Here is a 27,718-nt window from a genome sequence, read left to right on the forward strand (position 1 = left end):
CATACAAAGGATTAGCCCATCTGCAATGCCACCTCCTGATATGGGAAACAGCTATTCAGCTGAACTCATCTAGTCTTGGGACTAGGAACTAAAAAGATATGGGATGGTATATTTAAATTTGCTCTTTCCTGTTTATGTGAATCTGTATGTCTAATAATCTACTCATTATCCTATAGTCTGCGGTTCACTTAAGTGCCATGCTAAAACTGTGGATGAGAATATTAACGTCTTTGTCATATAAGGCTTGGAACCCCAATCAGGCACCTATGAGTGCCTCCAAAGCAGTTCCACTCCTCTTACCCTAGGGGCAACCCATACCCCAACTACGCCCCCTGTCAGTAGGAAGAAGTTGGAGCAGTTCTCACCCTTTTCCCATCTCATAGCTTACACCTCAGGATTGAGGCATGTTGAAACTCAAAGGATGAAAGTGAAACAGCCTTTGCAAAAAGTATTGCAGTGAGAAAATTATGGCAGTGGGGGAGGCATGATCTAGCCTACAAACCTCTAGCCTCTAACATTCAAGTTCCCTTAATTATTCCTAGGCTTAGGCTAGGCTAGCTGTGGGAGACGTTTAGTTCATAGTTTAAGTAAAACTAGCCCTTCCCCAAAACTCAACTGTCTTTGTAAAGCTAGTGAGAGAACACCAGGCTAGGAAGATAGAGGAGGCTGAATTTTGCTAAGGTGTAGACAAAAACAGCCATTATTCCAGAGGTCACAAGATATGCAACTTCCCCAATATTCCTGCAGATAACATCACTATTGTAGAACCTAACAGTGGCCTTGTAAGAGATCTTTACAGGATTTTTGCATTTCTGAAACCATGATGGTTCCACCTGGAACCACCAGCTGCTCCCAGAAGTGATTCACCATGCAAGAGGATCATTTCCCACATCCCTATGATTGCACCTTCCAAACAATTAGCAGCAAGCACCCATTGCCTAGCCACCCCTAACTCTTCCCCCAAACAACTTTTGAAAAACCCCTAACCTATGAGCCTTCAATAAGATTGATTTAAGTAATAAGTCTTAATAATCTTCAGTGTGGTGTGACTGGCCTTGCATCAATTAAACTCTTTCTCCACTGAAATTCAGTGAATTGATTTTGTTTGTGCAACAGGCAGAAAGAACCTGTCCAGGGTTACAGTATCTGGCCCACAATATTTTCAGCTGTCTCCAGGAAATATTTATTCAATTGTTCCTCATATAAAAAGGGAACCAATTACCTACTCAGTCATTGGGCATTAGATGTGTTTTGTTGGCAAGATAAAAAATGTGGAGCTCTTCTTAGGGAATGAGAAAAAGAGGAGCATTGAAAATCCAAGTGCTGTGATTTCTCGTCACATTAAATAACAGCAAGACCCTCTAATGAAATGATGAGCATCCTCACATGGCCTTGTAAAGTGTCAGCACTGGTTTCCTCGGGCCTCTGCAGGGTAAACGTACTCTTCCCTTACAGATTCGCAGTCTTTGTGGCTCATAGACACCAATCCCAGAGCCACAGTCTGTCCCCAGGTGATGACAATGGGAAGAAGGCCAACTATCACAACTACTGCAACTACATCATAGAACAGATCTTCACAGGTGGCCTGCAGTTGGATGCCACCTGCCAAGTCTGCCATGGAGTATCCACCACCATAGACCCCTTGTGGGACATCACCTTAGATCTACCTGGCTCTTCCACCCTCTTGTGGCCCATGAGGTAAGGGAGTGAGGGCAGCATGGTGAATGGCAAGAGTCACATTTTGGGCTTGCAAAAGTGAGAAGCCCACCAGTGCTCACGTGGCAAGGAAGTGTCTTCCTCACAGGATGGCTGTTGTTGATCAGGACAAAAGCAGGGCTTTTCTTTCACATGCCCAGGATAGAGCCTTGAGAAAAGATGTGGCATTAGCCTGCAGTTGGCTGCAGATGCTCTTGCTAGTTTATGGTATATTTTTTTCTTTTTTTGCCAGATGACTAGATATTGGTGTTCACTAGCTTTGCATTGTGTAGGGTATCTGTAACACCAGCTACTATTCCAACATCACCCCTGTAAATGATCTGACAGCCAAAGAGCAAAACTGGAAGCTCCCTTACCTTTTGTGGTTAATAACCAAAACCTCAGCGTGAGCTAAGAGCTGAGTGCTCTCGCCATGGTCCACGGCGTATTTTGCAAGTGATTAAAATATAGTTATGGTGTTCCATACATACGATCATTTTTGAAATTATCCATTTACTGCTTCAGTTTAGATAAGTAATAAGATTTAAGATGTGACTATTATAAAATGTATTTAAATAACTGTAGCATACAGCTTACAATTGTGGTGAGGGCAAAAAACTTTCCTAAACTTTATGTTAATTGAGTCTAGTGTTTTACAATCTTTATTTTCTTTTGCATGCATTAATTAAAGTTTACTGAAGAAGAAAAAAACTCTAATAGAAATTACAATGGAATTCTTTCAAACAGTCTAATCCTATACTTTGTGTTAAGTTACATGTAAGAATAAGAAAAATCTTCAGTTGAACAATTAGAATTTATTTTTATACATTAATTGTGGAAAATACTAATGGCAATATTTGGATTTAATTGTTTATAATGGTCATCTTGCAAAAGCTATGAGAAATAGGAAGGTTCACTCACAGGTACCTAAAATAAAATGACAGGCTACTTATGAATATAAGCATCATGATGCACACTATATGAAAATTTGGTTTTTTACTAATAATAATATTTCAGTTATTATTGACCCTTAACTCGTAAGTTGTATCTAGACCAAAAACTATAAAAATTAACAAAAAATATCTGCTGAGAAGTCATATCTTTGCACTTCCCTCAGTATGGTGACTCTTGAAATGGGTACATCCCTTGTACATAATGTATGTATAAAAATATATTTATTTCAACTAAATGTTCTCAATAAGGTCGTTCTACCTATCATTCTCCTGTGCTCAAAATACGCACCAAAACCCCAATAATTTTTAAGTATTTCAAGATATTGGCTCCTGAAGGGCATGAAGATTGTAAGCCAAAATGAGGCCCATACCCACCAGTGTGGATCTGTCTTTTTGCAATTGAACTGTCACTTAAGAGACCAAGGAGAACAGCTTTGGATGGATACATAGACTCCTGAAAGAATTACTCTTCCAGAAGTGAAATACTTGATGTGCCCTGCTGGCAAGATGTTTTTCCTGTTCTAAATCCTTCTAAGTAAATCTGATACAAAATGTCTGGTGAGTATGAATATTCTGTCAAATTTAAGAAGACTATGTGATGGACATTGCAAAAGCCAATCTCAAAATTTTTAAATTATTTTTCAGACAGAAAATAACTATAACTTGTCTTACGTGCATAGCAATTAAAATTATATTTTTTTCTCATAAAACATAAGAAAGCAACTTCTTTTTAAAATATTCAATGTTTTCAAAAAAATATTTCCATTTTTCCAAAATTCAGGCTTTAGATTAAACATTGATGCAAATATGAACACCCTCTGTTGAGCTTCAACAATAATATTACACTCAAGCCCTTAATAGGAGAGAACAACTCCATCCTGATCAGAAACTATAGGTGTCACTGAAGAATTCGACTACATATGGCTTTTTTTTTTTTTTTTTTTTGAGACACAGTTTCAAGCCCACAGTTTTTGCTCTGTCACCCAGGCTGGAGTGCAGTCGCGTGATCTAGGCTCACTGCAACCTCCGCCTCCCGGGTTCAAGGAATTCTCCTGCCTCAGCCTCCCAAGCAGCTGGGACTACATGCACACGCCACCACACCCGGCTAATATTTTGTATTTTAGTAGAGATGGGGTTTCACCCTGTTGGCCAGGCTGGTCTTGAACTCCTGACCTCAGGTGATCCAACCACCTCAGCCTCCCAAACAGCTGGGATTACAGGCATGAGCCACCGCGCCCCACCCCGTATGGCCTTTAAATGCTCAATAAAATATTATAAATAAGTAGAACTGAATACACCTAATAATCTATGAAGCTTTATGGAAAGTTGTGTTTCTATACGTTTGCTGATATTTTCAATTCCTAAACATAATCTAAGATGCTAAAAAGTTCATCGGCATCTCACTTTTTATACTGATGACCTAGAAAAATTACTCACTTATATGGACCATTTCTGTCAGTTTTGATAAATTTGGTAAATTTAATGTTAAAGTATGAATGCTGTTTTTCAGTTTAAATGCAAAGTAGCCCCACTTAAAATCTAAACTGTGTAAACACATGATCATCAACAATTCTGCATCACTTGCCTTAATGAAACGGCTGGAACAAGGTGAGACCTTATTATGATGAACAGTGTAATATCATCACAGTCTATCAGTGAATGTTCTCTAAAAGGGACTCATCAAATGCTAAAAGAAATCTTTTTGTATTCTAAAGAATAATCTATCAAGTAAACAATTTTCTTGATATCTTCATCAGCTTTTACCTTTAATTTAATAAGGATATCTTGCTAGAAATATTAAATGAAAATGATTAATAGCACTAATTATCCTTTCTTTCCAATAAAATTATATTTTAAATTACTTTCATTATTGACATTCATACTACAATGTCACTTGTAATTTTTTAATAAAATCACTCATCATTATTTCATAGAACTTCTAGAAAATTTCTTGACTAACATACTCTTTTAAAACTGTGTTAAATTAAATCACTTACTGCAAACAGCCCACTCTTACTGCTACAGGAATGTGGGGAAGTTGGGTGGCCCACTTCAGTGTCACATCTTGATAAATATGCAACATGTTATTATGATTTGCAATCAAAGTATTTATTGTTCCTTCAGAAACTGTAAGTTGAAGATACAGAAAAGAGACACTAAGAAAACAGTCATTTGAAACAGTATATCTCTTTTAGGAAATTGATAACACAAACTAATTCTAACACCTTGATTTTAATACATAAAGATTTTATGTAATAAAACATTATTTTGTAAGTTTAATCTACCAGTATAAAAAAGAAAGGAATCATTTTACAGTCTTGGAAGCTATAACTAGATAATCGCCAACATTTTTGCATTTCATCTAGAAAGCATGAATTTCATTAATATGTAACACATTTAAGCTAATGATTTACTAGGCATTCACTACAGATAATTCATTCTATTAGACATTACTATTGTGCTTATAAAAGAGTCTGATGTTCTCTTGAAAGCATCTTGAACAGACACATAATGGAAAGTATTAACGTATGCCGGAGGCCAATTTTACAAGTCATTTTGTACAAAGTAAAATGACTAACGAAACCAAATGTATGCTTTATATCAAACTTCTATTCAAACTTTTAAAGTTAAAATATCCATTACATATTCAGTATTAAACTGTTTTCATATATGTTTAAAATATGTGTATGAGTGTGGCTTTTTTCCGGTGTATATCACATAGCCTTGACATACGGAAGAGATAAAAGAAAATCTTTCTACACACCTGAGCAATACGGCAGAAAACAACTTGGGCTCCAGTCAAGCTTCTTCATGAACCGAATTTGTCCATTATCCTTAAGGCAAAAGAAGTTTCTCTCACCAAGAACAAAAACAGAGGATGCCGACTGATTGAAAGAGACAATACATATATCAAGGGCCTGCTCTCCAATATTTAGAGTCCAATCCACCTAAAAAGCAAAACTCAAGATCAATTTAGTTGCTAACCTCAGAAAAATTCAGTTATTTTCATATCAATACAAATTAAGAAATTGCTTTACAACAAAGCAGAAATATAAAGATGGGCTAATCTCTTTCATTTCTTTCTTCTTTTTTTTTTTTTTTTTCACTATGACCATTTTTCTGGTATTTTACAAGACTCTAATCAAAGTTTTGTTCCATGTCTTACCACGGACCAAAAAAGTGATATTAGCTATTCCGCAGTTCAAAATCACTAAAAAACTTACCTGCTTCCCTAAAAAACTTCCATGAAAACAATATTGTGCTTAATTTGCAAATCAAATTTAATAATCCATAAAAATTGTCATCATGATTGTACATGTGTTTTTATAGGACAACTAAAAATATATCAATATGCATATACAGAGTAGTCACCAAGCCACTAGAGAGTATAGCAGAATATTCTATACATAAGAGCAACTCCAGGATATCTCCATATTGCTGGGATGTGGTTAATGTTCAATAAATGCTTCTTAAAGTAATGAAAGAATGAATGTAAAATGAGCGCTTTTCAGGATTCATCTCCCATACAATATTTCTAAGTCAGGAAAATGCAAAAGAGCAAAGACATACCATTTTGAAAAACATTGGCAGACAGGCATATAGTTTTCAGTTTTTCTAACCTTTACTTTAGGTTCAGGGATACATAGGAAGGTTTGTTACATAGGTAAATTCATTTCACAGAGGCTTGGTGTATAGATTGTTTTATTACACACGTACTAAGTGTAGTATGTAGTATGTGATAGTTATTTTTTCTGATCCTCTTCCTCCTCCCGCCTTTCACCCTCAAGTGAAAGTAAGAACATATGATACTGAAGTGAGAACATGTGATATTTGGTTTTCTGTTCCTGCATTAGTTTACTAAAGATAAAGGCCTCCAGTTCCATCCATGTTTCTGCAAATGACATAATCTCATTCTTTTTTATGGCTGCATAGTATTCCATGGTGCATATGTACCACATTTTCTTTATCCAGTCTACTGTTGATGGGTATTTTGATATTTTTGAATTTGCTGAGGATTGTTTTATATCCAGTTGTGTAGTTGATTTTAGAGTATGTGCCATGTGGTGACAAGAAGAATGAATATTCTGTTGTTTTGGGATGGAGAGTTTTATAGATGTCTATTAGGTCCATTTGGTCAAGTATTACATTCAGACCTTGAATCTCTTTGTTAATTTTCTGCCTCAATGATCTGTCTCATAGGGCCAGTGGGGTGTTGAAGTCTCCCACTATTATTGTGTGGCAGTCTAAATCTCTTAGTAGGTCTCTAAGAAATTGCTTTATGAATATGGATGCTTCTGTGTTGGGTGTATATATATTTAGGAAAGTTAGATTTTCATGTTGAATTGAACCCTTTACTATTATGTAATGCCCTTGTCTTTTTTTATCTTTGTTGGTTTAAAGTCTGTTTTGCCTGAAATTAGGATTGCAACTCCTGCTTTTTTCCATTTGCTTCATAGAGTTTTCTTCATCTCTTTATTTTAAGCCTACAGGTGTACAGCATGTGAGATGGGTCTCTTGAAGGCAGCATATCATTGTGTCTTGCTTTTTGATCCAGCTTGCCACTCTGTGTCTTTTAAATGGGGCATTTAGCCTGTTTACATTCAAGGTTAGTATTGATATGTGTGGATTTGATACTGTCATTGTGTTTTTAACTGGTTATTATGCAGACTTGTTTATGTGGCTGCTTTATAGTGTCATTAGTTCATGTACTTAAGTGTTTTTTGTATTGGTAAGTAACAGTCTTTCTTTTCCATATTTAGTGCTTCTTTCAGGAGCTCTTGTAAGGCAGGTCTGGTGGTAACAATTTCCCTTCTCACTTGTTTGTCTGAAAAGATTCTTATTTCTCCTTCACATACGAAGCTTGGTTTGACTGGATATGACATTCTTGGTTGAATATTTTTCTTTATGAATGTTGAATACAGGCCTCGAATCTCTTCTGGCTTGTAAGGTTTCTGCTGAAAGGTCCACTATTAGCCTGATGGAGCTCCCTTTGGAGGTAACCTGACCTTTCTCTCTAGATGCCTGTAACATTTTTTCTCCATTTTGACCTTACAGAATCAGACGATTATGTGTCTTGGGGATGATCTTTTTGTATAGTATCTTGCAGGGGTTCTCTGCATTTCCTAAATTTGAATATCAGTCTCTCTAGTGAGGTTGGGGAATTTTTCATGAATGATATCCTGAAAGAGGTTTTCCAACTTGCTTGCTTTCTCTCCATCTCTTTCAGGGATGCCAATGAGTCATAGAGTTGGTCTCTTTACATAACACCAAATTTCTTGGAGGTTCTGTTCATTTCTTATCTTTTTTCTTTATTTTTGTCTGACTGTCTTATTTCAGAAAGCCTGTCTTCAAGCTCTGAGATTCTTTCCACAGTGTGGTCTCTTCTGCCATTAATACTTGTGATTACATTATGAATTCTTGTAGTGTGTTTTACAGCTTTATCAGGTCCAGTTAAGTTCTTTTCTATACTGGCTATTTCGTCTGCCAGCTCTTGTGTCATTTTATTGTGATTCTTAGATTTCTTGGATTGGATTTTGACATTCTCCTGAATCTCAATGGTCTTCCTTTCCTATCCATATTCTGAATTCTATTTCTGTCACTTTAGCCATCTCAGCCCAGTTAACAACCTTTGCTGTAGAATTAGTGTGGTAATTTAGAGGAAGGAAAACACTGTGGCCTTTTGAGTTGCCAGAGCTCTTGCACTGGTTCTTTTTTATCTGTGTGCATGAGTATTCCTTTTTGTGAGGTGTAAATTGAGTACAGTCAGTAGACTTCTTTTCTGGATGTTTTCAGAGGGCTGAAGCTTTCTGCAAGGTTTTTATTTATAGCTAAATTCTTGCCTATGGTTTCAAAGTGGGGTATGTTAGCAAGTGTATTGGTCAGTAGGTAGGCTCTTTCTCACTTATGTGGCTCCTCTCTATTTTCTTTTTTTTTTTTCCTTTTGAGACAGAGTGACGCTCTGTTGCCAGGCTGGAGTGCAGTGGTGCGATCTCGGCTCACTGCAACCTCCGACTCCTGGGTTCAAACGATTCTCCTGCCTCAGACTCCCAAGTAGCTGGGACTACAGGCACACGCCATCACGCCCAGCTAACTTTTGTGTTTTTAGTAGAGATGGGGTTTCACCATGTTGGCCAGAATGGTCTCGATATCCTGACCTCATGATCCACCTGCCTCGGCCTCCCAAAGTGCTGGGATTACAGGCGTAAGCCACCGCGCCTGGCCTTTTTTTTTTTTTCCAATTGGAGTCTCACTCTGTTGCCCAGGCTGGAATGTGGTGGCACAATCTCAGCTCACTGCAGTAGCTGCCATCATGCTCCCTATCAATGCTCTGAAAGTGTGGGCTCTTCTCCCACTTCTGTGCTGGCTGTAGATCACAGCTTGGCACTCCCAGGCTGCACTCTGCCTCTCTGGGGAGATCTCAGGCTTTATATTCCCTCCCCAGCTTAGAGGCAGCAGAGGAAGGGACCTTAGCAGTGGCTGGAACCAAGGGTCTTGTCTCCTGGTGCTTCACCCGAGAAAGATGCAGAGCTGCAATCAATCCATTAATTGGCCCAAAAAGGGAGGGCTTCACTGTGGGTCCAAGCTGGGGTCCCTGACAGGCATGTGTTATATACGAAAGTAACAGTGAATGGTTTCACAAAGAAAAATCTGCACAAAGAGGAACTGGGGGCTGCTGTGAAAGTTAGGGTATAATCAACAAACAATGGATCCAAGAAAAGATCATGAAAAATCACATTAAAGACAAGATGAATTTTTGGCCATCAAGACATGATCTTAGGTATTCATCTACTTTAGATACTAAAATATTTGAAGAAGGTATAAAATCCAAATGGGGCTGGCCAGAAAGGCAGATATTGCCAGTATATATACAAGAACAATCTGTAGAAGGGAGACAGCCTAGTGAACATAGGTAGGTGCATCAGACTATCTTAAGCTCAACTAGAATTTAACACTAAGAAATTATTTGATTACTATTTGGCTCAAGTATTGCTTACCTATATAAAATGATTCCACTGGACAAGACATGAATATCAGTCCCATGACAGTTATATTTCTCATTATATTGTAACAGGCTAGCATTCGGCTTTGTACATCAGTGTCTGTAACTCAGGCTGATGTGGGCCTCACTCTGAGAGGTGATTTATTCAAAGTGAACAGGCAAATCATGTTTCTGAGGCCACAGTCTGAGATCCAGCCAATAAATACTTTCAATTTACCAGGTACTGAATGCCACTCTCTGTGTGACCTCCGCTTAGGGAAATACACTACTTTCTGAATTAATGAGTCTCATAAAACACAGACATTTGCTAAGAACAATGATAAAAAAAAATTCTTCCAGTTCCAGCCAAGATGGAGTAATAGGGAAATGATTTAGCATCCCACCTAAAACAACCACAAAATGGACAAAATAAATGAAACAACAGTTTGCAAGGCACTGGACACCAGACAACAAAGCACAGCAATCCTTTAAAGACAGAAAACAAATGAGGTGAGTGGCATGATTGCTCCAGCCTTAAAAGAGTTTCTAGGCCATGGCGCAGGGAAGAACTTAGGCAGAGGCCAGCAGACTCTGTGAATTGTGGAGATGGATACTCAGAGTCTGGAGAAACCACATCAGTTGGAGTTAACAAGACAGCACACCAAATAGCTGCATACAGACAGAACTGTGGAGATCTGCAGAGAGTGCCCTCGAATACTCAGCTGAGTACTTACTGGCATATTCTTGTAAGGAAACTACACAAGGCCAGGGAAAGAACCACCCAAAAGATTAGAGATAACAGTGCCCAGCATTCACACAGGGTAAAAGATATTTCCTGTGCCTACCAGCCAGGCTGCAAAACCTCATAATTCTGAGCGAATTGGGTACAGTACTAAGAAGGATCTTGCCTGAGGAGTAAAGAAAAAGTAGCCCTAAAATGAGCATTGCCCTGGTCCCACTTAACAAGTCTTGACAACAAGGCCCCCCAAAATCAAACTGTTTCCAAGTAACTTAACTGTGTCCCAGTGATAACCTCAAGAACAGTTTACACATAAAAAAATGAAAAATTCACCAGCAGACCCACACTAAAAGAAATGTGAAAGGAATTCCTTTAGTCTGAAGGAAAATGAAACCAGATGGAAAGATGGAGTTATAGAAATTAAAAAGAACAACAGAAATTATACCTACGTGGGTAAATACATATTTTTCTTGTAATTTGAATCTCATTAAAATGTAATTGATTATTTATGTAAAAATAATTACAATGTAATATGGGGTTCACAGCCTATGTAAAAATAAAATATAGGACAATAGCACAAAGGCTGGAAGGTAGGAAACATAAGCATAGTTCTTATGTTATATATAAGGTAATATATCACCTGAAAATAGAGTTAAGCCAAAGATAAATAATGGAAACCCTAAGCAAACACTAAAATAACAAAACAAAGAGTTACAGCTAATAAACCAAAAAAGATAAAATAGAATTTTTAAAAAACTGGATAAAGCCAAAGAAAAGCAGAAAAAGAGGAAAAGGAAACAAAAAAAACTAGACAGGCATATAGATAAATAAAACAAAATTAAATGGCAGAGTATATATCATACTGATTTTAAAAAGCAAATCCCAACCAACTACATACTGCTTATAAATTATGCACTAGAAGTACACAGGCAGAAACAGGTTCAAAGTGAAAAGTTAGGAAAAGGTATCAGAATAACACTGATCAAAAGAAAACTGAGTATTTTACCAACAGAGTAAGTAGGTCTCAGAAAAAAGAAGATTATCAAACAAAAGGATAAAGGTCATTTCATAATATAAAGGGGATGGGTTGATCATGAAACAGAACAGTCTTAAATGTTTATGCACCTAATAACAGAATTCCAAAATATCTGAAGCAAAAAATACACAAATAAATACAGACATATGCCGGGCATAGTGGCTCATGCTTGTAACCCCAGCACTTCGGGAGGCTGAGGAGGGCAGATCACAAGGTCAGGAGATAGAGACCAGCCTGGCCAACATGGCAAAACCCCATCTCTCCTAAAAATACAAAAAATTAGCTGGACATAGTGGTACACGCCTATAGTCCCAGCTACTCAGGAGGCTGAGGCAGGAGAATCACTTGAACCCAGGAGGCGGAGGTTTCAGTGAACCAAGATCAGTCCAGCCTGGGCGACAGACCAAGGCTCCGTATCAAAAATAAATAAATAAATAAATAGATAGAGAAAGATAGATACATTTCCAAGGAGATACAGAAAAATCCACAATTACAGTCAGAGATTTCAATACCCCCCTCTCAATAACTAATAATAACTAGTAAAAAACAAATAACTAGTAAAAAAAACCCAATAACTAGTAAAAAAACGAATAAGGATACAGAAGAGTTGAACAACACTATCATCCACCATAATCTAATTGACATATATGAAACACTCTAACAACAGCAAAAAATACACATTCTTTTCAGGTGCACACTGAACATTTACCAAGATAGATCATATTCTACGCCATAAGACAAATCTCAATGAATCTAAGAGAATTCAAGTATACAAATTATTTTTCTGAACACACAAAAGACTTAAATAGAAATCAATAAAAAGGTAGCTGTGAGTAACAAAGGAAGCTATTAAATGTCTTCCCACAACTATCTTATTAAAAGCATTCCATTGGATAAGTTCTGTTTCTTCTGCAATAGACTGAATACTGCTCCCATGGTATCACAGTCCTGCAAAGTGACCATCATGTAACAAAATGAAGTTTACTGCTATTTCTCACTCTATTCACCAATCGAATGGAAAAACTACTCAACTGCAATTGCCTTCAGAATACATCCTCAGTGTGAGGCATGGAGTAATCAATAAAAACTGCAAATGATAAGGAAAGGCTATTCCAGACAGAAGAAAAACCATATGCCTAGAATGAAGAAGAGCCATGGAATATTTGGAACAATGAGAGGCCCTATAAGGCTGAAGTGCAGACTACAAGAAACAAATGGAAGAACACAACTATTGAGGAGGTCAAAGGACAATTTAATCACCATTATCATATAAGTTCATCTAGACATTTTGCTATGTGTTTTATATATTACACACAATCATATATTTATATATAAGATATATAATTTATCTAATAACAACAAGTTTTGAGACAGAGTCTTGCTCTGTCACCCAGGCTGGAGTATGGTGGCGTGATCTCGGCTTACTGCAACCTCTGCCCCCGGGGTTGTTCAAGCGATTCTCCTGCCTCAGCCTCCCAAGTAGCTAGAACTACAGGCATGCGCTACCATGCCCAGGTAATTTTGTATTTTAGTGGAGACAGGGTTTCTTCATTTTGGCCAGGTTGCTCTCGAACTCCTGACCTCAGGTGATCCACCTGCCTCAGCCTGCCAAAGTGCTGGGATTACAGGCATGAGCCACCATGCCCAGCCTAATAACAACATTTTAAAATAGATATTATCATCATTTTGCAAATGAGGAAACTGAGATTTAGTAAGGCTAACAAACTTGCCGTAACTTGCTCAAAAAAAAAAGTAAAGCTCTCAAGACCTGTTCGACTTCAATCTGTGCTTTAACTATTATTACTATGGTGCTTCTAAATTCTGTGCAAAATTATACCATATTTTTATTCATTGTGCTCTTTTACTTTTTACTACCAATGAAAAATATATATATCTTCATCTGATTCTTGACTCTTTCCAAGTTACCCTTCTGTTCTACCACCGTCTGAACTTCTGTATCCTAATACAGAAAATTCTGCATAATCTTCTCCAATATTATTATGTTAGTATTCTAAATTCTATATTATTTCTCCATTCAGCTTCCTTCACGTGTATCCTCAGATTTACTTCAATGTTTCCACCATAATTTTAGTTCCTTCTATTTTTTGCCTTGCTGTCTACAGAAGTTCTCAAGATAAGGAAGAGTTCATAATCACCATCTATTCCCCAATTTACATTAAATGCAGAATTCATCATTTACAATTTTTCTTAAAACTACTTTTCAAATTATCAAACTTCACCTTTGTCTGTGAGCTAACTACCTTTGTGACCTGTGAACTGTTCTCTTTTACTTATATATTTGGTCGCATGCCTATTAGTTACAAAATATTTAAAGAATTAATGGCCAAAACATTTCTAAATTTTATGCAAACTAAATATTCGCAGATGCAAGAAGCTTAACAAATCTTAAGCTCAAAAAGAGGGAAAGAAAAGTACACATTATAATCCCATTGCTCCAAACAAGTGATAAGAGAAAATCTGGAAAGCAGCTAGAGAAAACACACTTCAAAGAGAAGAATATAATCTACAAAATTTTGCCTATTAAGGAGAGATTTTTAAAATGTTTCCGTTTTTATTTGTTAAACGTGACTCCATCTGGATATCCATGGTTCTAGTGGTACAACTCTACAATCTGTTATACTACGACCATGACCAGGCATGTGTTTCCACTGCTTAACAACAACCAACTCAATTCTTAGGTCATTAATACAATCATAACACAGGAAAGGGAATGGCTGACTTTTTTTTTACATTTTCTTCCCATGAATTCTTATTCTTAACAAACATATGTGAGTAAATAACGGCATTATTGAAATTTGTATATATTAAAAAAAGGCCTTACAACTAGTCTTTTTCCAGAACCAAGTTTTTGCTGTTCAGTCTCCTGCCTTTTATCTGCATCTGTTGCAAAAGCAAGTACTTGGTACCTGTATGAAAGAAATAAAAAAATTGTAAATGAGTTTATAATTAAAAGTTATAAATTATTTTAAACTTTAAAAGTATACAATAATCTATAAACATTATAAAACACTTTTTCCTTGTTTTTAAAAACTGTAAAATTTAAGATTGAATTCTTATTGAGTGATATTGTGACATAAGACTGTGCAAAATGTCATGATAAAGAAATTATTACCATATATCCATTATTCAGCATTGGGAAAACAGCTCTACCAACTATCAAAGCACTTTCATTAGAATTTTATGTGACAAATAACAATACTCAAGAAAGATCTAACACCTAAATACCAAATAGACAGAAAAAATGTAAATATGCAAAGCAGTCAGATGGAGTAGAAATTATCAATACATAATCTATGGAACCAAAAAGAACTGAGTTTAACCCCAGTTTAACCACTTACTAGGTAAGTACATTTTTGGCAAATAATCACTCTGTGTCTGGCTTCCTCATCCATAAAACAGAAATAATAATAGAGTCTCTAACACAATCATTGTTAAAAGGATTAAAAAATAAATTATAAAGTACCTAGTATTTGGTATATAGTAGGTATACAATTATTTATTGATGGGTTGACAAAGAGACAGATTTATATAGAGATAGAGATCAATCACATAGTAGTTTGTAGCTGATAGGTAGTGAGTTCTCAGTAATGGACATTGTAATCTTTAAGTATTTTACAGCTTCCATTTCAATAGTGACATTTAGCTCAAATTATTCTTAAAAACAATTTATAAATATTATTCAATCTAGAAATCATTAATTTATCTAATAAAGTTGAAATTTCTATATTTCTCGTTAATTAATGACATATTTTTAGAATAATAAGCTTACTCGACATAAAGCAACTACAGACTCATATATGCCTTTCCCTCCTATTGAATCAAAACTCATATTTTCTAAGAGACAGATATCTGAGAGTATAAAAATCAGGGACTTGAATGAAAGCAATGCAGCATATCTAAATGAGCACTGAAATGTACAATGGTCTTCAAATGTCATATACCAACTCTGAAAATATCCTATCTCAATCAAGAATAATTCACTTATAAAAAACTGTAACTTCAGTTGAATGCAGAATGACTACGGTTTAAGATTTTGCAAGACAGAAGCTGATGACGAACTTAACAATAGCCTATAAAACACAGATCATGATTATTTCCTGATTAAGAACAGCCCCAGCCTCCAGCTCCCAGCATGAGTGACACAGAAGACGGGTGATTTCTGCATTTTCAACTGAGGTACCAGGTTCATCTCACTGGGGAGTGCCGGACAATCAGTGCTGGTCAGCTGGTGCAGCCCAACCAGCAAGAGGTGAAGCAGGGAGAGGCATCACCTCACCTGGGAAGTGCAAGGGGGAAGGGAATCCCTTTTCCTAGCCAAGGGAAACTGAGACACACACCACCTGGAAAATCGGGTAACTCCCACCCTAATACTGTGCTTAACCAAGGGTCTTAGTAAATGGCACACCAGGAGATTATAGCCCACACCTGGCCCAGAAGGTCCCACGCCCACAGAGCCTCCCTCATTGCTAGCACAGCAGTCTGAGATCTAACTGCAAGGCGGCAGCGAGGCTGGGGAAGGGGTGCCCACCATTGCTGAGGCTTAAGTGGGTAAACAAAGCCACCGGGAAGCTCGAGTTGGGTGAAGCCCACCGCAGCTCAAGGAGGCCGGCCTGCCTCTGTAGACTCCTCCTCTGGGGACAGGGCATAGCTAAACAAAAAGCAGCAAAAACCTCGGCAGAGGTAAATGCCCCTGTCTGATAGCTTTGAAGAGAGCAGTGGATCTCCCAACATGGAGGTTAAGATCTGAGAACAGACAGACTGCCTGCTCAAGTGGGTCCCTGACCCCTGAGTAGCCTAACTGGGAGACATCTCCCACTAGGTGCAGACTGACATCTCACACCTCACACAGTGGGGTACAGCCCTGAGATGAAGCTTCCAGAGCAAGAATCAGACAGCAACCCTCACTGTGCAGCAATATTCATCTTCTGCAGCCTCCGCTGCTGATACCCCGGCAAACAGGGTCTGGAGTGGACCTCAAGCAAACTCCAACAGACTTACAGCTGAGGGTCCTGACTGTTAGAAGGAAAACTAACAAACAGAAAGGACACCCACACCAAAACCCCATCAGTACGTCACCATCATCAAAGACCAAAGGCAGATAAAACCACAAAGATGGGGAAAAAGCAGTGCAGAAAAGCTGGAAATTCAAAAAATCAGAGAGCATCTCCCCCTCCAAAGGAACGCAGCTCATCGCCAGCAACAGAACAAAGCTGGACGGAGAATGACTTTGACGAGATGAGAGAAGAAGGCTTCAGTCCATCAAACTTCTCAGAGCTAAAGGAGGAAGTACGTAACCAGTGCAAAGAAACGAAAAACCTTGAAAAAAGAATGGATGAATGGATGGCTACAATAATCAATGCAGAGAAGACCTTAAAAGAACTGATAGAGATGAAAACCATAACACGAGAACTACGTGACAAATGCACAAGCTTCAGTAACCTACTCGATCAACTGGAAGAAAGAGTATCAGCGATTGAAGATCAAATGAATGAAATGAAGCGAGAAGAGAAGTGTGGAGAAAAAAAGAGTAAAAAGAAATGAACAAAATCTCCAAGAAATATGGGATTATGTGAAAAGACCAAATCTACGTCTGATTGGTATGCCTGAAAGTGATGGGGAAAATGGAACCCAGTTGGAAAAGACTCTGCATGATATCATCCAGGAGAACTTCCCCAAGCTAGTAAGACAGGTCAACATCCAAATTCAGGAAACACAGAGAATGCCACAAAGATACTCCTCGAGAAGAGCAACTCCAAGACACAAAATTGTCAGATTCACCAAAGTGGAAATGAAGGAAAAAATGTTAAGGGCAGCCAGAGAGAAAGGTCGGGTTACCCACAAAGGGAAGCCCATCAGACTAACAGCAGATCTCTCGGCAGAAACTCTCCAAGCCAGAAGAGAGTGGGGGCCAATATTCAACATTCTTAAAGAAAAGAATTTTCAACCCAGAATTTCATATCCAGCCAAACTAAGTTTCATAAGTGAAGGAGAAATAAAATCCTTTACAGATAAGCAAATACTTAGAGATTTTGTCACCACTAGGCCTGCCCTACAAGAGATCCTGAAGAAAGCACTAAATATGGAAAGGAACAACAGTTACCAGCCATTGCAAAAACACGTCAAAATGTAAAGTCCATCGATGCTAGGAAGAAACTGCATCAACTAGCGAGCAAAATAACCAGCTAATATCATAATGACAGGATCAAGTTCACACATAACAATATTAACCTTAAATGTAAATGGACTAAATGGTCCAATTAAAAGACACAGCCTGGCAAATTGTATAAAGAGTCAAGACCCATCAGTTTGCTGTATTCAGGAGACCCATCTCACATGCAGAGACACACATAGGCTCAAAATAAAGGGATGGAGGAAGCTCTACCAAGCAAATGGAAAACCAAAATAAGCAGGGGCTGCAATCCTAGTCTCTGATAAAAAAGACTTTAAACCATCGAAGATCAAAAGAGACAAAGAAGGCCATTACATAATGGTAAAGGGATCAATTCATCAGGAAGAGTTAACTATCCTAAATATATATGCACCCAATACAGGAGCACCCAGGTTCATAAAGCAAGTCCTTAGAGACTTACAAAGAGACTTAGACTCCCATACAATAATGGGAGACTTTAACACCCCACTGTCAACATTAGACAGATCAACGAGACAGAAAGTTAACAAGGATATCCAGGAACTGAACTCAACTCTGCGCCAAGCAGAACTAATAGACATCTATAGAACTCTCCACCCCAAATCAACAGAATATACATTCTTCTCAGCACCACATCACACTTATTCCAAAAATGACCACATAGTTGGAAGTAAAGCAGTCCTCAGCAAATGCAAAAGAACAGAAATTATAACAAACTGTCTCTCAGACCACAGTGCAATTCAACTAGAACTCAGGACCAAGAAACTCAATCGAAACCACTCAACTACATGGAAACTGAACAACCTGCTCCTGAATGACTACTGGGTACATAACAAAATGAAGGCAGAAATAAAGATGTTCTTGGAAACCAATAAGAACAAAGATACAACATACCAGAATCTCTGGGACACATTTAAAGCAGTGTGTAGAGGGAAATTTATACCACTAAATGCCCACAAGAGAAAGCAGGAAAGATCTAAAATTGACACCCTAGCATCACAATTAAAGAAACTAGAGAAGCAAGAGCAAACACATTCAAAAGCTAGCGGAAGGCAAGAAATAACTAAGATCAGAGCAGAACTAAAAGAGATAGAGACAGAAAGAACCCTCCAAAAAATCAATGAATCCAGGAGCTGGTTTTTTGAAAAGATCAACAAAATTGATAGACCGCTAGCAAGACTAATAAAGAAAAGAGAGAAGAATCAAATAGATGCAATAAAAAATGTAAAGGGGATGTCACCACCAACCCCACAGAAATACAAACTACCATCAGAGAATACTATAAACACTTCTACACAAATAAACTAGAAAACCTAGAAGAAATGGATAATTTCCTGGACACTTACTCTCTCCCAAGACTAAACCAGGAAGAAGCTAAATACCTGAATAGACCAATAGCAGGCTCTGAAATTGAGGCAATAATTAATAGCCTACCAACCAAAAAAAGTCCAGGACCAGACGGAACCAAAAAGAGCCCTCATTGTCAAGACAATCCTAAGCCAAAGAACAAAGCTGGAGGCATCATGCTACCTGACTTCAAACTATACTACAAGGCTGCAGTAACCAAAACAGCATGGTACTGGTACCAAAACAGAGATATAGACCAATGGAACAGAACAGAGCCCTCAGAAATAACACCACACATCTACAACCATCTGATCTTTGACAAACTTGACAAAAACAAGAAATGGGGAAAGGATTCCCTATTTAATAAATGGTGCTGGGAAAATTGGCTAGCCATAAGTAGAAAGCTGAAACTGGATCCTTTCCTTACTCCTTATACGAAAATTAATTCAAGATGGATTAGAGACTTAAATGTTACACCTAAAACCATAAAAACCCTAGAAGAAAACCTAGGTAATACCATTCAGGACATAGGCATGGGCAAGGACTTCATGTCTAAAACACCAAAAGCAACGGCAACAAAAGCCAAAATTGACAAATGGGATCTCATTAAACTAAAGAGCTTCTGCACAGCAAAAGAAACTACCATCAGAGTGAACAGGCAACCTATAGAATGGGAGAAAATTTTTGCAATCTACGCATCTGACAAAGAGCTAATATCCAGAACCTATAAAGAACTCAATCAAATTTACAAGAAAAAAAACAAATAATCCCATCAAAAGGTAGGCAAAGGATATGAACAGACACTTCTCAAAAGACAACAGACACATGAAAAAATGTTCATCATCACTCGCCATCAGAGAAATGCAAATCAAAACCACAATGAGATACCATCTCACACCAGTTAGAATGGCAATCATTTAAAAGTCAGGAAACAACAGGTGCTAGAGAGGATGTAGAGAAATAGGAACACTTTTACACTGTTGGTGGGACTGTAAACTAGTTCAACCATTGTGGAAGACAGCGTGGCGATTCCTCAAGGATCTAGAACTAGAAATACCATTTGACCCAGCCATCCCATTACTGGGGATATACCCAAAGGATTATAAGTCATGCTGCTATAAAGACACATGCACACATATGTTTATTGTGGCACTATTCACAATAGCAAAGACTTGGAATCGACCCAAATGTCCATCGGTGACAGACTGGATTAAGAAAATGTGGCACATATACACCATGGAATACTATGCAGCCATAAAAAAGGATGAGTTCGTGTCCTTTGTAGGGACATGGAGGCAGCTGGAAACCACCATTCTCAGCAAACTATCGCAAGAACAGAAAACCAAATACCACATGTTCTCACTCATAGGTGGGAATTGAACAATGAGATCACTTGGACACAAGAAGGGGAGCATCACACACCAGCTCCAATGTGGGGAGCGGGTAGTGGGGAGGGATAGCATTAGGAGATATACCTAATGTAAATGATGAGTTAATGGGTGCGGCACACCAACAAGGCACATGTATACATATGTAACAAACCTGCACGTTGTGCACATGTACCCTAGAACTTAAAGTATAATAAAAAAAAAAAAAGATCTTGTCGTTAATATGAAAACGTAATGTATATAAATTTCATTCATTTTATAAACATATAGTAGGGATCTAATACAAACATTAACAATGGAAAAACTACTACATGATCTATACTCATAAGGAGCTTCCACACTAGTTGTAGAGACTCATATACAGACAGCTAAGTATAACTCAGAGTATCCTGTGCTAATTAACAGAAGGTATTCACATAGTACCAATAGAACATGGTACATAGTACCAATAGTAACAACTAATTGGGGAAGAAAAGATATGCTCTTGGTATAGGTTCAGGAAGAGAAAGCTACATTTTAAAGGATGAGTGAAAATTCTATCACGCTGGTAAAGAAGAAGGCATTACAGTAAAGTAAATAACACATGCAAAGGCATGCAGCAGTAAAGGAGACATGAAAGGCCATGACAGGAGTTTAGGAGAGATGCATGACAGGGAGGAATGAGTCATGGGCCGCATGAAGTAAAAGGGAGAAGATCTCCGCCTTGAAAAATCATGCTACAAAATCCCACAGGCAGCTGCAGCAAATCTCTCTATACCATCTGAGATTGACCTTCAAAATTCCAAAGTCTCTAAAAGTGCAAAACAATTAGACCTCACATTCTGAACTCCAAATAGGATTGCTTTCCTATTCCCAATTCATAACAACAGAAATAGTATGCGCTGGTGACTAAAACATCATCCCAGAGCTTGTCCTGCTATGGATCTAACCCTAGGCAATGAATTACTTAGGTGGGTCATTTCCTGCAGAAACCAACCTGCCAGGGGATAATATAGATGTTCATGAGATTGTTACAAAGGTCCAAAACTCTTTGAGCTATTTGAAGCTTCTTATATAACTATGGTCATTATTTCATCTAAGAAATAAGTGAGCCTGTAAAGCGGCCTTATTAACATTAAAACAGCAGGCAGAGGCATAGCCAAAATTGACTACTGATTTCCAAATCCAAACCATTTATCTTCCTAAAAGACAACTCAGAAAAGTATTTTATTACTTAAACTTAACAGCAAAATTAGATGATGACAAACTTACAAGAGCATCTATTTTCTGGTTCTTCCTTAACTCCTCTTAACTGTGACCAATAAAGTACGTAAAAATCTATTTCCAAAACCAAACAATTCCAAGCAGATTTGGAAATTCTGAAATAAAATATTTGGGTCTTTTTTCTTACCACTCAAGTGTTCAGTAACATAAGCTACACAAAAAAGTTTCCTTGTTGAGACTGCTGAAAGAATAATCAGGGCCAATGTAACAAGATCTTATGAAAGAGTGCCATACACGTCCCTCAGAACAGAAAGGCACTAATCGCAACTACAGCAAGTGCAGGTAAACAGTGGTGCTTTTGAACTCACTAACCACAAATGCTTAACAGGTCCTGTAGTGCACCAATAACAAACTCAACCACATAATTTAATACTCCATATTGCACTGCATTGTAAAAACAGCAGCAAGTAACTAAAACACAGATTGAGGCATCACAGAGCACAAAAGTAAACCCTCCAAAATCATTTATTTTCAAATGAAACATAACTATCACCTCAATGAGTGGCAGGAAGTTTTGGAACCCTGACATGTAACCCAGAGAGCTTTACTAGAAATGGAAGCTTGAGATACAGAGCATTATTATGTTGATTTCAACTATACCTAAATTCTTGACTATGCCAGGACAAATCCTTTTCACTGAAAGATGCCAGTAACAAAACAGAAGCCTTCTTTATACACTTTTCACTCTTTTGTCAGTTCTCATCAAACACCTACTTTCACCAAGGTACAGTGCTAAGCACTTCAGGGGATACAGAATTCCTGCCATCGAGAAGTACTGAGCTTAGTCAAGGAGAAAAACAAATAAATGTTTGCTATCAGTGAAAGCATGAGTAATACCTAAGGGAAGCACTGAAAAACTACTATGTAAATTGAGAAAAAGGAGATGTTGCTTACATCTAGGTCAGGGAAGAACTGAAGGGGAGCAGGGAGGCTTCTAGACATAATTTCCATGTGCAGACAAAGAAGGAAGAGCGCTTCAGACATAGGAGATAGACAGTATGTGCCAAAAAAAAAAAAAAAGAGAGAGAGAGAAAAGCCTTTAACATATATGGAGACTACAAATATTTCCATTTGGTCAGAGCCAAAGATTGGAGAAGAATACTTCTTCTTAAAATAGTCAATTAAATTCAACAAAAACACTTTTAAATCTTTATTTAAGGCTGATTATTTACTTAGTAATGTATTAGGAGCTATTGAGGGGTTGCTGGGGAAGGGGTATAGCAGACAGGAGAGAAATAACACCCATGGCAGATAGACTCTTTTAGGGAGCCTCCCTACATTCAACTCTTGGAGGTCCCACCTCAAGGCCTCCTCAGCATCCTATGCAAAGCTCTGCTATAGCCTGTATCACAAATGGACTGAAGTGTCTGACTTCCCGCCTCCTTGAATTCTACTTGAGGATAAGAGGCATGTCTATTTGACTACATTTCCAGTACCTTGCACAGTATGTAGCACACAAGCCTGTTGAAAAATATTTGCTGAATGAATGACTGAATAAACAAATGGAATTACTCAGTCAGTGAACAGATGTTTAAGACAGATTCCTCTCTCAAGAACCTGATAATGCAAGATACTCTGGAAAATGTCAGTATAAGAAGGCAATACATGACAGCCAAACATCAGTGTTTTAGGCAGTAATATATTTAGGAGGTGAAAAAAGGAAGACAGTTGAACCAGTTAACTTCAAAAGTCACTTCCAAGTCCAAAAGTCCACATCATAGAGGTAAAATGGGACCGGATTATAAAAAGCACTGAATGTCAATTATAAAAAATCTAGGCTGGGTGTGGTGGCTCATGCCTGTAATCCCAGAAATTTGGGAGGTCGAGGCGGGTAGATTGCCTGAGTTCAGGAGTTTGCGACCAGCCTGGGCAACACAATGAAACCCCGTCTCTACTAAAATACAAAAATAATTAGCGGGCGTGGCAGCATGCGCCTATAGTCCCAGCTACTCGGGAGGCTAAGGCAGGACAATTGTTTCAACCCGGGAGACAGAGGTTGCAGTGAGCCAAGATCGCACCACTGCACTCCAGCCTAGGCGACAGAGCGAGACTCCGTCTCAAAAAAAAAAAAAAAAAAGTCTAGGTTTTTTAGTAAGAAATAAAAATTATTCTGGCTTAAAGAGGTGTTTTAAAAGAAAAGATATGAGAAGGACCCTTCAAAGTTTAGAGAGAAAAAAAAAAATAGAAATCCAAGTGAAAAAATACAGGCCTGAACCAATGGGAATGGGAAGGAAAGGCTGAATAAGAGAAAGTATTAAGGGCACAGATTACTGACTAAATCAGTCTGAAAGGCAAAGGATAAGAAAAGAGAATAAAAGATGATCAAAGTTTGGACATACATGGCCCTTACTCTTACCCCCAAAAAAGGGCAAACAGGCCAGGAGTGATGGCTCATGCCAGTAATCCCAGCACTTTGGGAGGCCAAGGTAGGAGGATCACTTAAGCCCAAGAGTTCAAGACCAGTCTGGGCAACATAGTGAGACCCTGTCTCCATTTAAAAAAAAAAATTCAAGGGCAAACAATTCTCTTACTTCAAAAGAAAAATGGCGCTCAAAGTGTGCCCCTGAATTAGATTCACCTGGAGTAAAAATTTACAATGATGATTTCTGGGTCTTATCCCCAAACCTATTAAAAGAAATCTAGGGGACTGGGGACTAGCATCTGTAAATGTGCATTTTATAACAGGCTGTCCAGGTGACTCCTACGCACACTGAAGTTTGAGACCCTGAGCCTTCACTGGTTTTTATTTGAACATAATTAAGTGGGGTTTAAAGAAATGAAAGGTATCAATATCAAAAATGAAAATGAGTTATGTGTTAAAGCCTATTCTATTAACTGATTATATTCTATTAACCGAATATAGACAGATTTAATAAAACCTCAAAAGAACAAACTTATAGTTTTCATGCTTTCTCCAAAATCCAAAAATGCAGCAGTGATTATCATTTAATATAATCTATTACAAAGTTGAAAGCATATATAAGTACAACATACTACTTAATGTTGTAAACCTTCTTGATTGTCATCATTTCACAATAATCTCATATCTCATGCATTTTTGCCATTATAAATGATCCACATAATGGATAACATGTACATTTTTTTAGTCTAAGACAAAGATGAATTTAATAGATTGGTATGTTGGAGAATTACCACAGTTAAAACAATGTGAGCTTCTGTTAGATTAAACTCACACATTAAGGAAATCTACACATTACTTCTTTATCCAATCACTCCTAGAGTTATTATCAAATTAATTCCTATGCACATATTTCAAAGAGTAAGTAACTGGGTGTTTAAATATTTGTACTGTGACCCTAGCATAGCACTAGTTGGCAGGAGGTGAGGCACAGAGCTGGGTGGAAAGCTAAAAAGCAGATCTCCTAATATTGTTGAAGTTTGGCAGGCTTGAGTAAACTATACAGATATTTTTTCCAACCTCTCAAAATAAATATAATATTTTATTTATTACCAGTAGCAATGCCACCATTCAATCATCTCCTTTGGACAAAAGCCATAAGAATTATAGACGGAATATTACATGATGATACACTTCCTAAATCAGTGAAATTCTGCTTACTCACAAATATTCACTTATTTTCAGAGTTTTAACCCTAGGTGCCTAGTCATTTACAAAAAGCAAATGGCTACTTATGAAGAGAAAACTGCATTAACTTGTTATATACACAACATTGAAACTTGAAGACAAAAATTTACATCTGTTGCCTGATGAATTTATATCTTCTCCCCATCTTGGGAAAAATGATGTGGCCAAAAATAATGTTGAAAAGCTATAATGATGTGCTGCTTAGATGTTTAAAGATCTAAATGTTGCCATCAGTAAGGTAACACAATAAAGCTACTAAAGACACTGAAACCCTCCAAGGCTATTTCTTTTCCCAGCATGAATTTCTACTTTCTTTTCCCCATTCTCTCTGCCAATAAAAACCTTCCTCTCCAAAAACTCAAAACCTTGACTTTTATTTAAATCTAGCTGGTAGAGAAGAAAACGGTCTCTCTCATACACAATTTACCACGACCAATAAGAATTTCTAGCAAATAAGTATAAACTATTTGCCTAGGATCATTTTCATACTTCACTTATACTACGAATTGTTCTTTTAAAAAAGTATTAACATTCATATTAACAGTTCATGCCAGTATTTTTCCTATGTCACACACATTCCTTTTTATTATAAAAGCATTCCACAGCTAAATCTTCAATTTGGCTTTTTTCACTCAACATTGTGTTTAATTATTTACTGTATCAAGGAACAATGACAAAAATCATTGAGCATTTTCTACAGGGTGGTAACTTGACATACATTTAATCCCTATAACAAACTTGTCAAAATGAATAATATTACCTCCTTTAGAGCCAGGATAAGGACAGCAACCATCAAACATCTGGAGTGGTAAAATCAGGATTCCAATCCAGGTCTGCCTCCCAAACCACTGTTCTATATTGCCTTTCAAATATTTTACAATAGTAAATGATATTGTCTAAGTCACCACGATCACATTTTGTCAAAGAAACCAATCTCTTTTTCATTTGTGATATTGAAGCCCTTTGTGGACAAAAATTAGTCAGCAACAAACACACCAAAAAATCATGATTCCAAAGATTTAACATCCAAACTTACTTATAACTTTCCACTTGTCGGCAGGAAGAGACAGTAATGAAGGAATCTGTACGGGAACTGTAGGCAAGAGGACCAGGCAGAAGAAAGCCAGGGAGAAATCTTCCAAAAGCATAGCTCTCCTGCTCAAATACCATCAGCATCCCATCCATAGACTGGATGCAAATTAAATCTCGACCTAAAGAAGAATTAGAGAAAATTAGATGGCCTATTCTTTTTATAAATATAATATTTTTATTAATCACTATCTACAACAAGTATGTCTTAGGCACCAATTTTACATAAATCATAGCATTAAGCAGCATTGGGTGTGAAAATTACTAATAGTGAAAAATACTAATCCCTGATTGCCCTCAACTATAGACTGATTCTGCGGTGTCTTCTACCATTAGTCTATCAATATTAAGTACAATATTCACAGTTCTTAAAATTTACTGAGATGATGGAAATGATGATGATTTCTATGATACAGTTTAGTGTCCCTAATCTGAGAAAGATCTAGTGACTATAACCTTTCATGTCCTGCTAGTGTGATTAGTATATCTTATAATGTATTACATAGGAAAAAATTATGTTAGAGGAAAATTAAGTTACTCATTAAGGGAATAAATAAAAGGCCAGTCTTGTGCCTTGTCATCTCTAGCTCATACACCATATACAATAAGTACTATAATAACTATTCTATATCACCTTGAATATCAGTGACAATCTTAAATAGTATACTTAGATTTTAAAAAGAGCTCAAAAAATATCAAATTGCATAGAAATAGATGATACTCTTCTTGTTGTATCTGTCTAAGGACAATCATACAGCTAAGCAACTTAAAAAGAAAACATATCACCAAAGGAGGCTAAAAAGAAAGAAAAAAGAGAGAGAGCAAACCGAGTTTTGCAGTGCTTATTACTGCACTATACTCTAACCCATCTCAACTAATACAATAGATTTATCAACCTTAAATAGTCTGAAAGACGTTCTAGGATGAATATTGTCTGCGAATGAATGTTCACTAAACACACATCTGAACCATTCAGGAATCTCTCTTTAGAGAGATAAAAATTGTTTATATTAATGCTGTTTGAAAAGTATTCTCTCAATACTCAGATTCTTTCATAATGTATAGTAGGCTTTACAGTTACTGTTTTAAGCTTTGTTTTTGTTGTTGTTAATGTTTTTTGGGGGTTTTTTTGTTTTGTTTTTTTGTCTTTGAGACAGAGTCTCACTCTCTGGCCAGGCTGGAGTGCAGTGGCATGATCTCAGCTCACCACAACCTCCGCCTCCTGGGTTCCAGTGATTCTCCTGCCTCAGCCTCCCAAGTAGTTGGGACTATGGGCGCCACCACGCCCAGCTAATTTTTGTATTTTTGTAGTATTTAGTAGTATTATTTTGTATTTTTAGGGTTTCAACAATGTTGGCCAGGATGGTCTCGATCTCTTGACCTCAAGATCCGCCCACCATGGCCTTCCAAAGTGCTGGGTCTACAGGCATGAGCCTCCACGCCCAGCCTAAGC

General features: G+C 37.4%; 1 protein-coding gene across 18 annotated transcripts in view; it reads right to left on the minus strand.

Annotated features, from left to right (window-relative positions):
- The window catches only part of BBS9 (Bardet-Biedl syndrome 9), a 783,674-nt gene that overhangs the window by 621,004 nt on the left and 134,952 nt on the right, over positions 1-27,718 (minus strand). For all 18 annotated transcript variants that reach the window (XR_003118601.1, XM_025379701.1, XM_025379706.1 and 15 more), the window contains 4 exons: positions 26,213-26,387; positions 14,245-14,329; positions 5,413-5,596; positions 4,646-4,775 (listed from right to left, as the gene is read on the minus strand). Coding sequence is in view for 17 of the 18 variants with exons in the window: in XM_025379701.1 (XP_025235486.1) it covers positions 4,646-4,775; positions 5,413-5,596; positions 14,245-14,329; positions 26,213-26,387 (574 nt within the window). In the remaining variant the exon portion in view is untranslated. The remainder of the gene's footprint in view (positions 1-4,645; positions 4,776-5,412; positions 5,597-14,244; positions 14,330-26,212; positions 26,388-27,718) is intronic.

The sequence above is a fragment of the Theropithecus gelada genome, chromosome 3 (assembly GCF_003255815.1).
Source record: "Theropithecus gelada isolate Dixy chromosome 3, Tgel_1.0, whole genome shotgun sequence".
NCBI classification, from domain to species: Eukaryota; Metazoa; Chordata; class Mammalia; order Primates; family Cercopithecidae; genus Theropithecus; species Theropithecus gelada.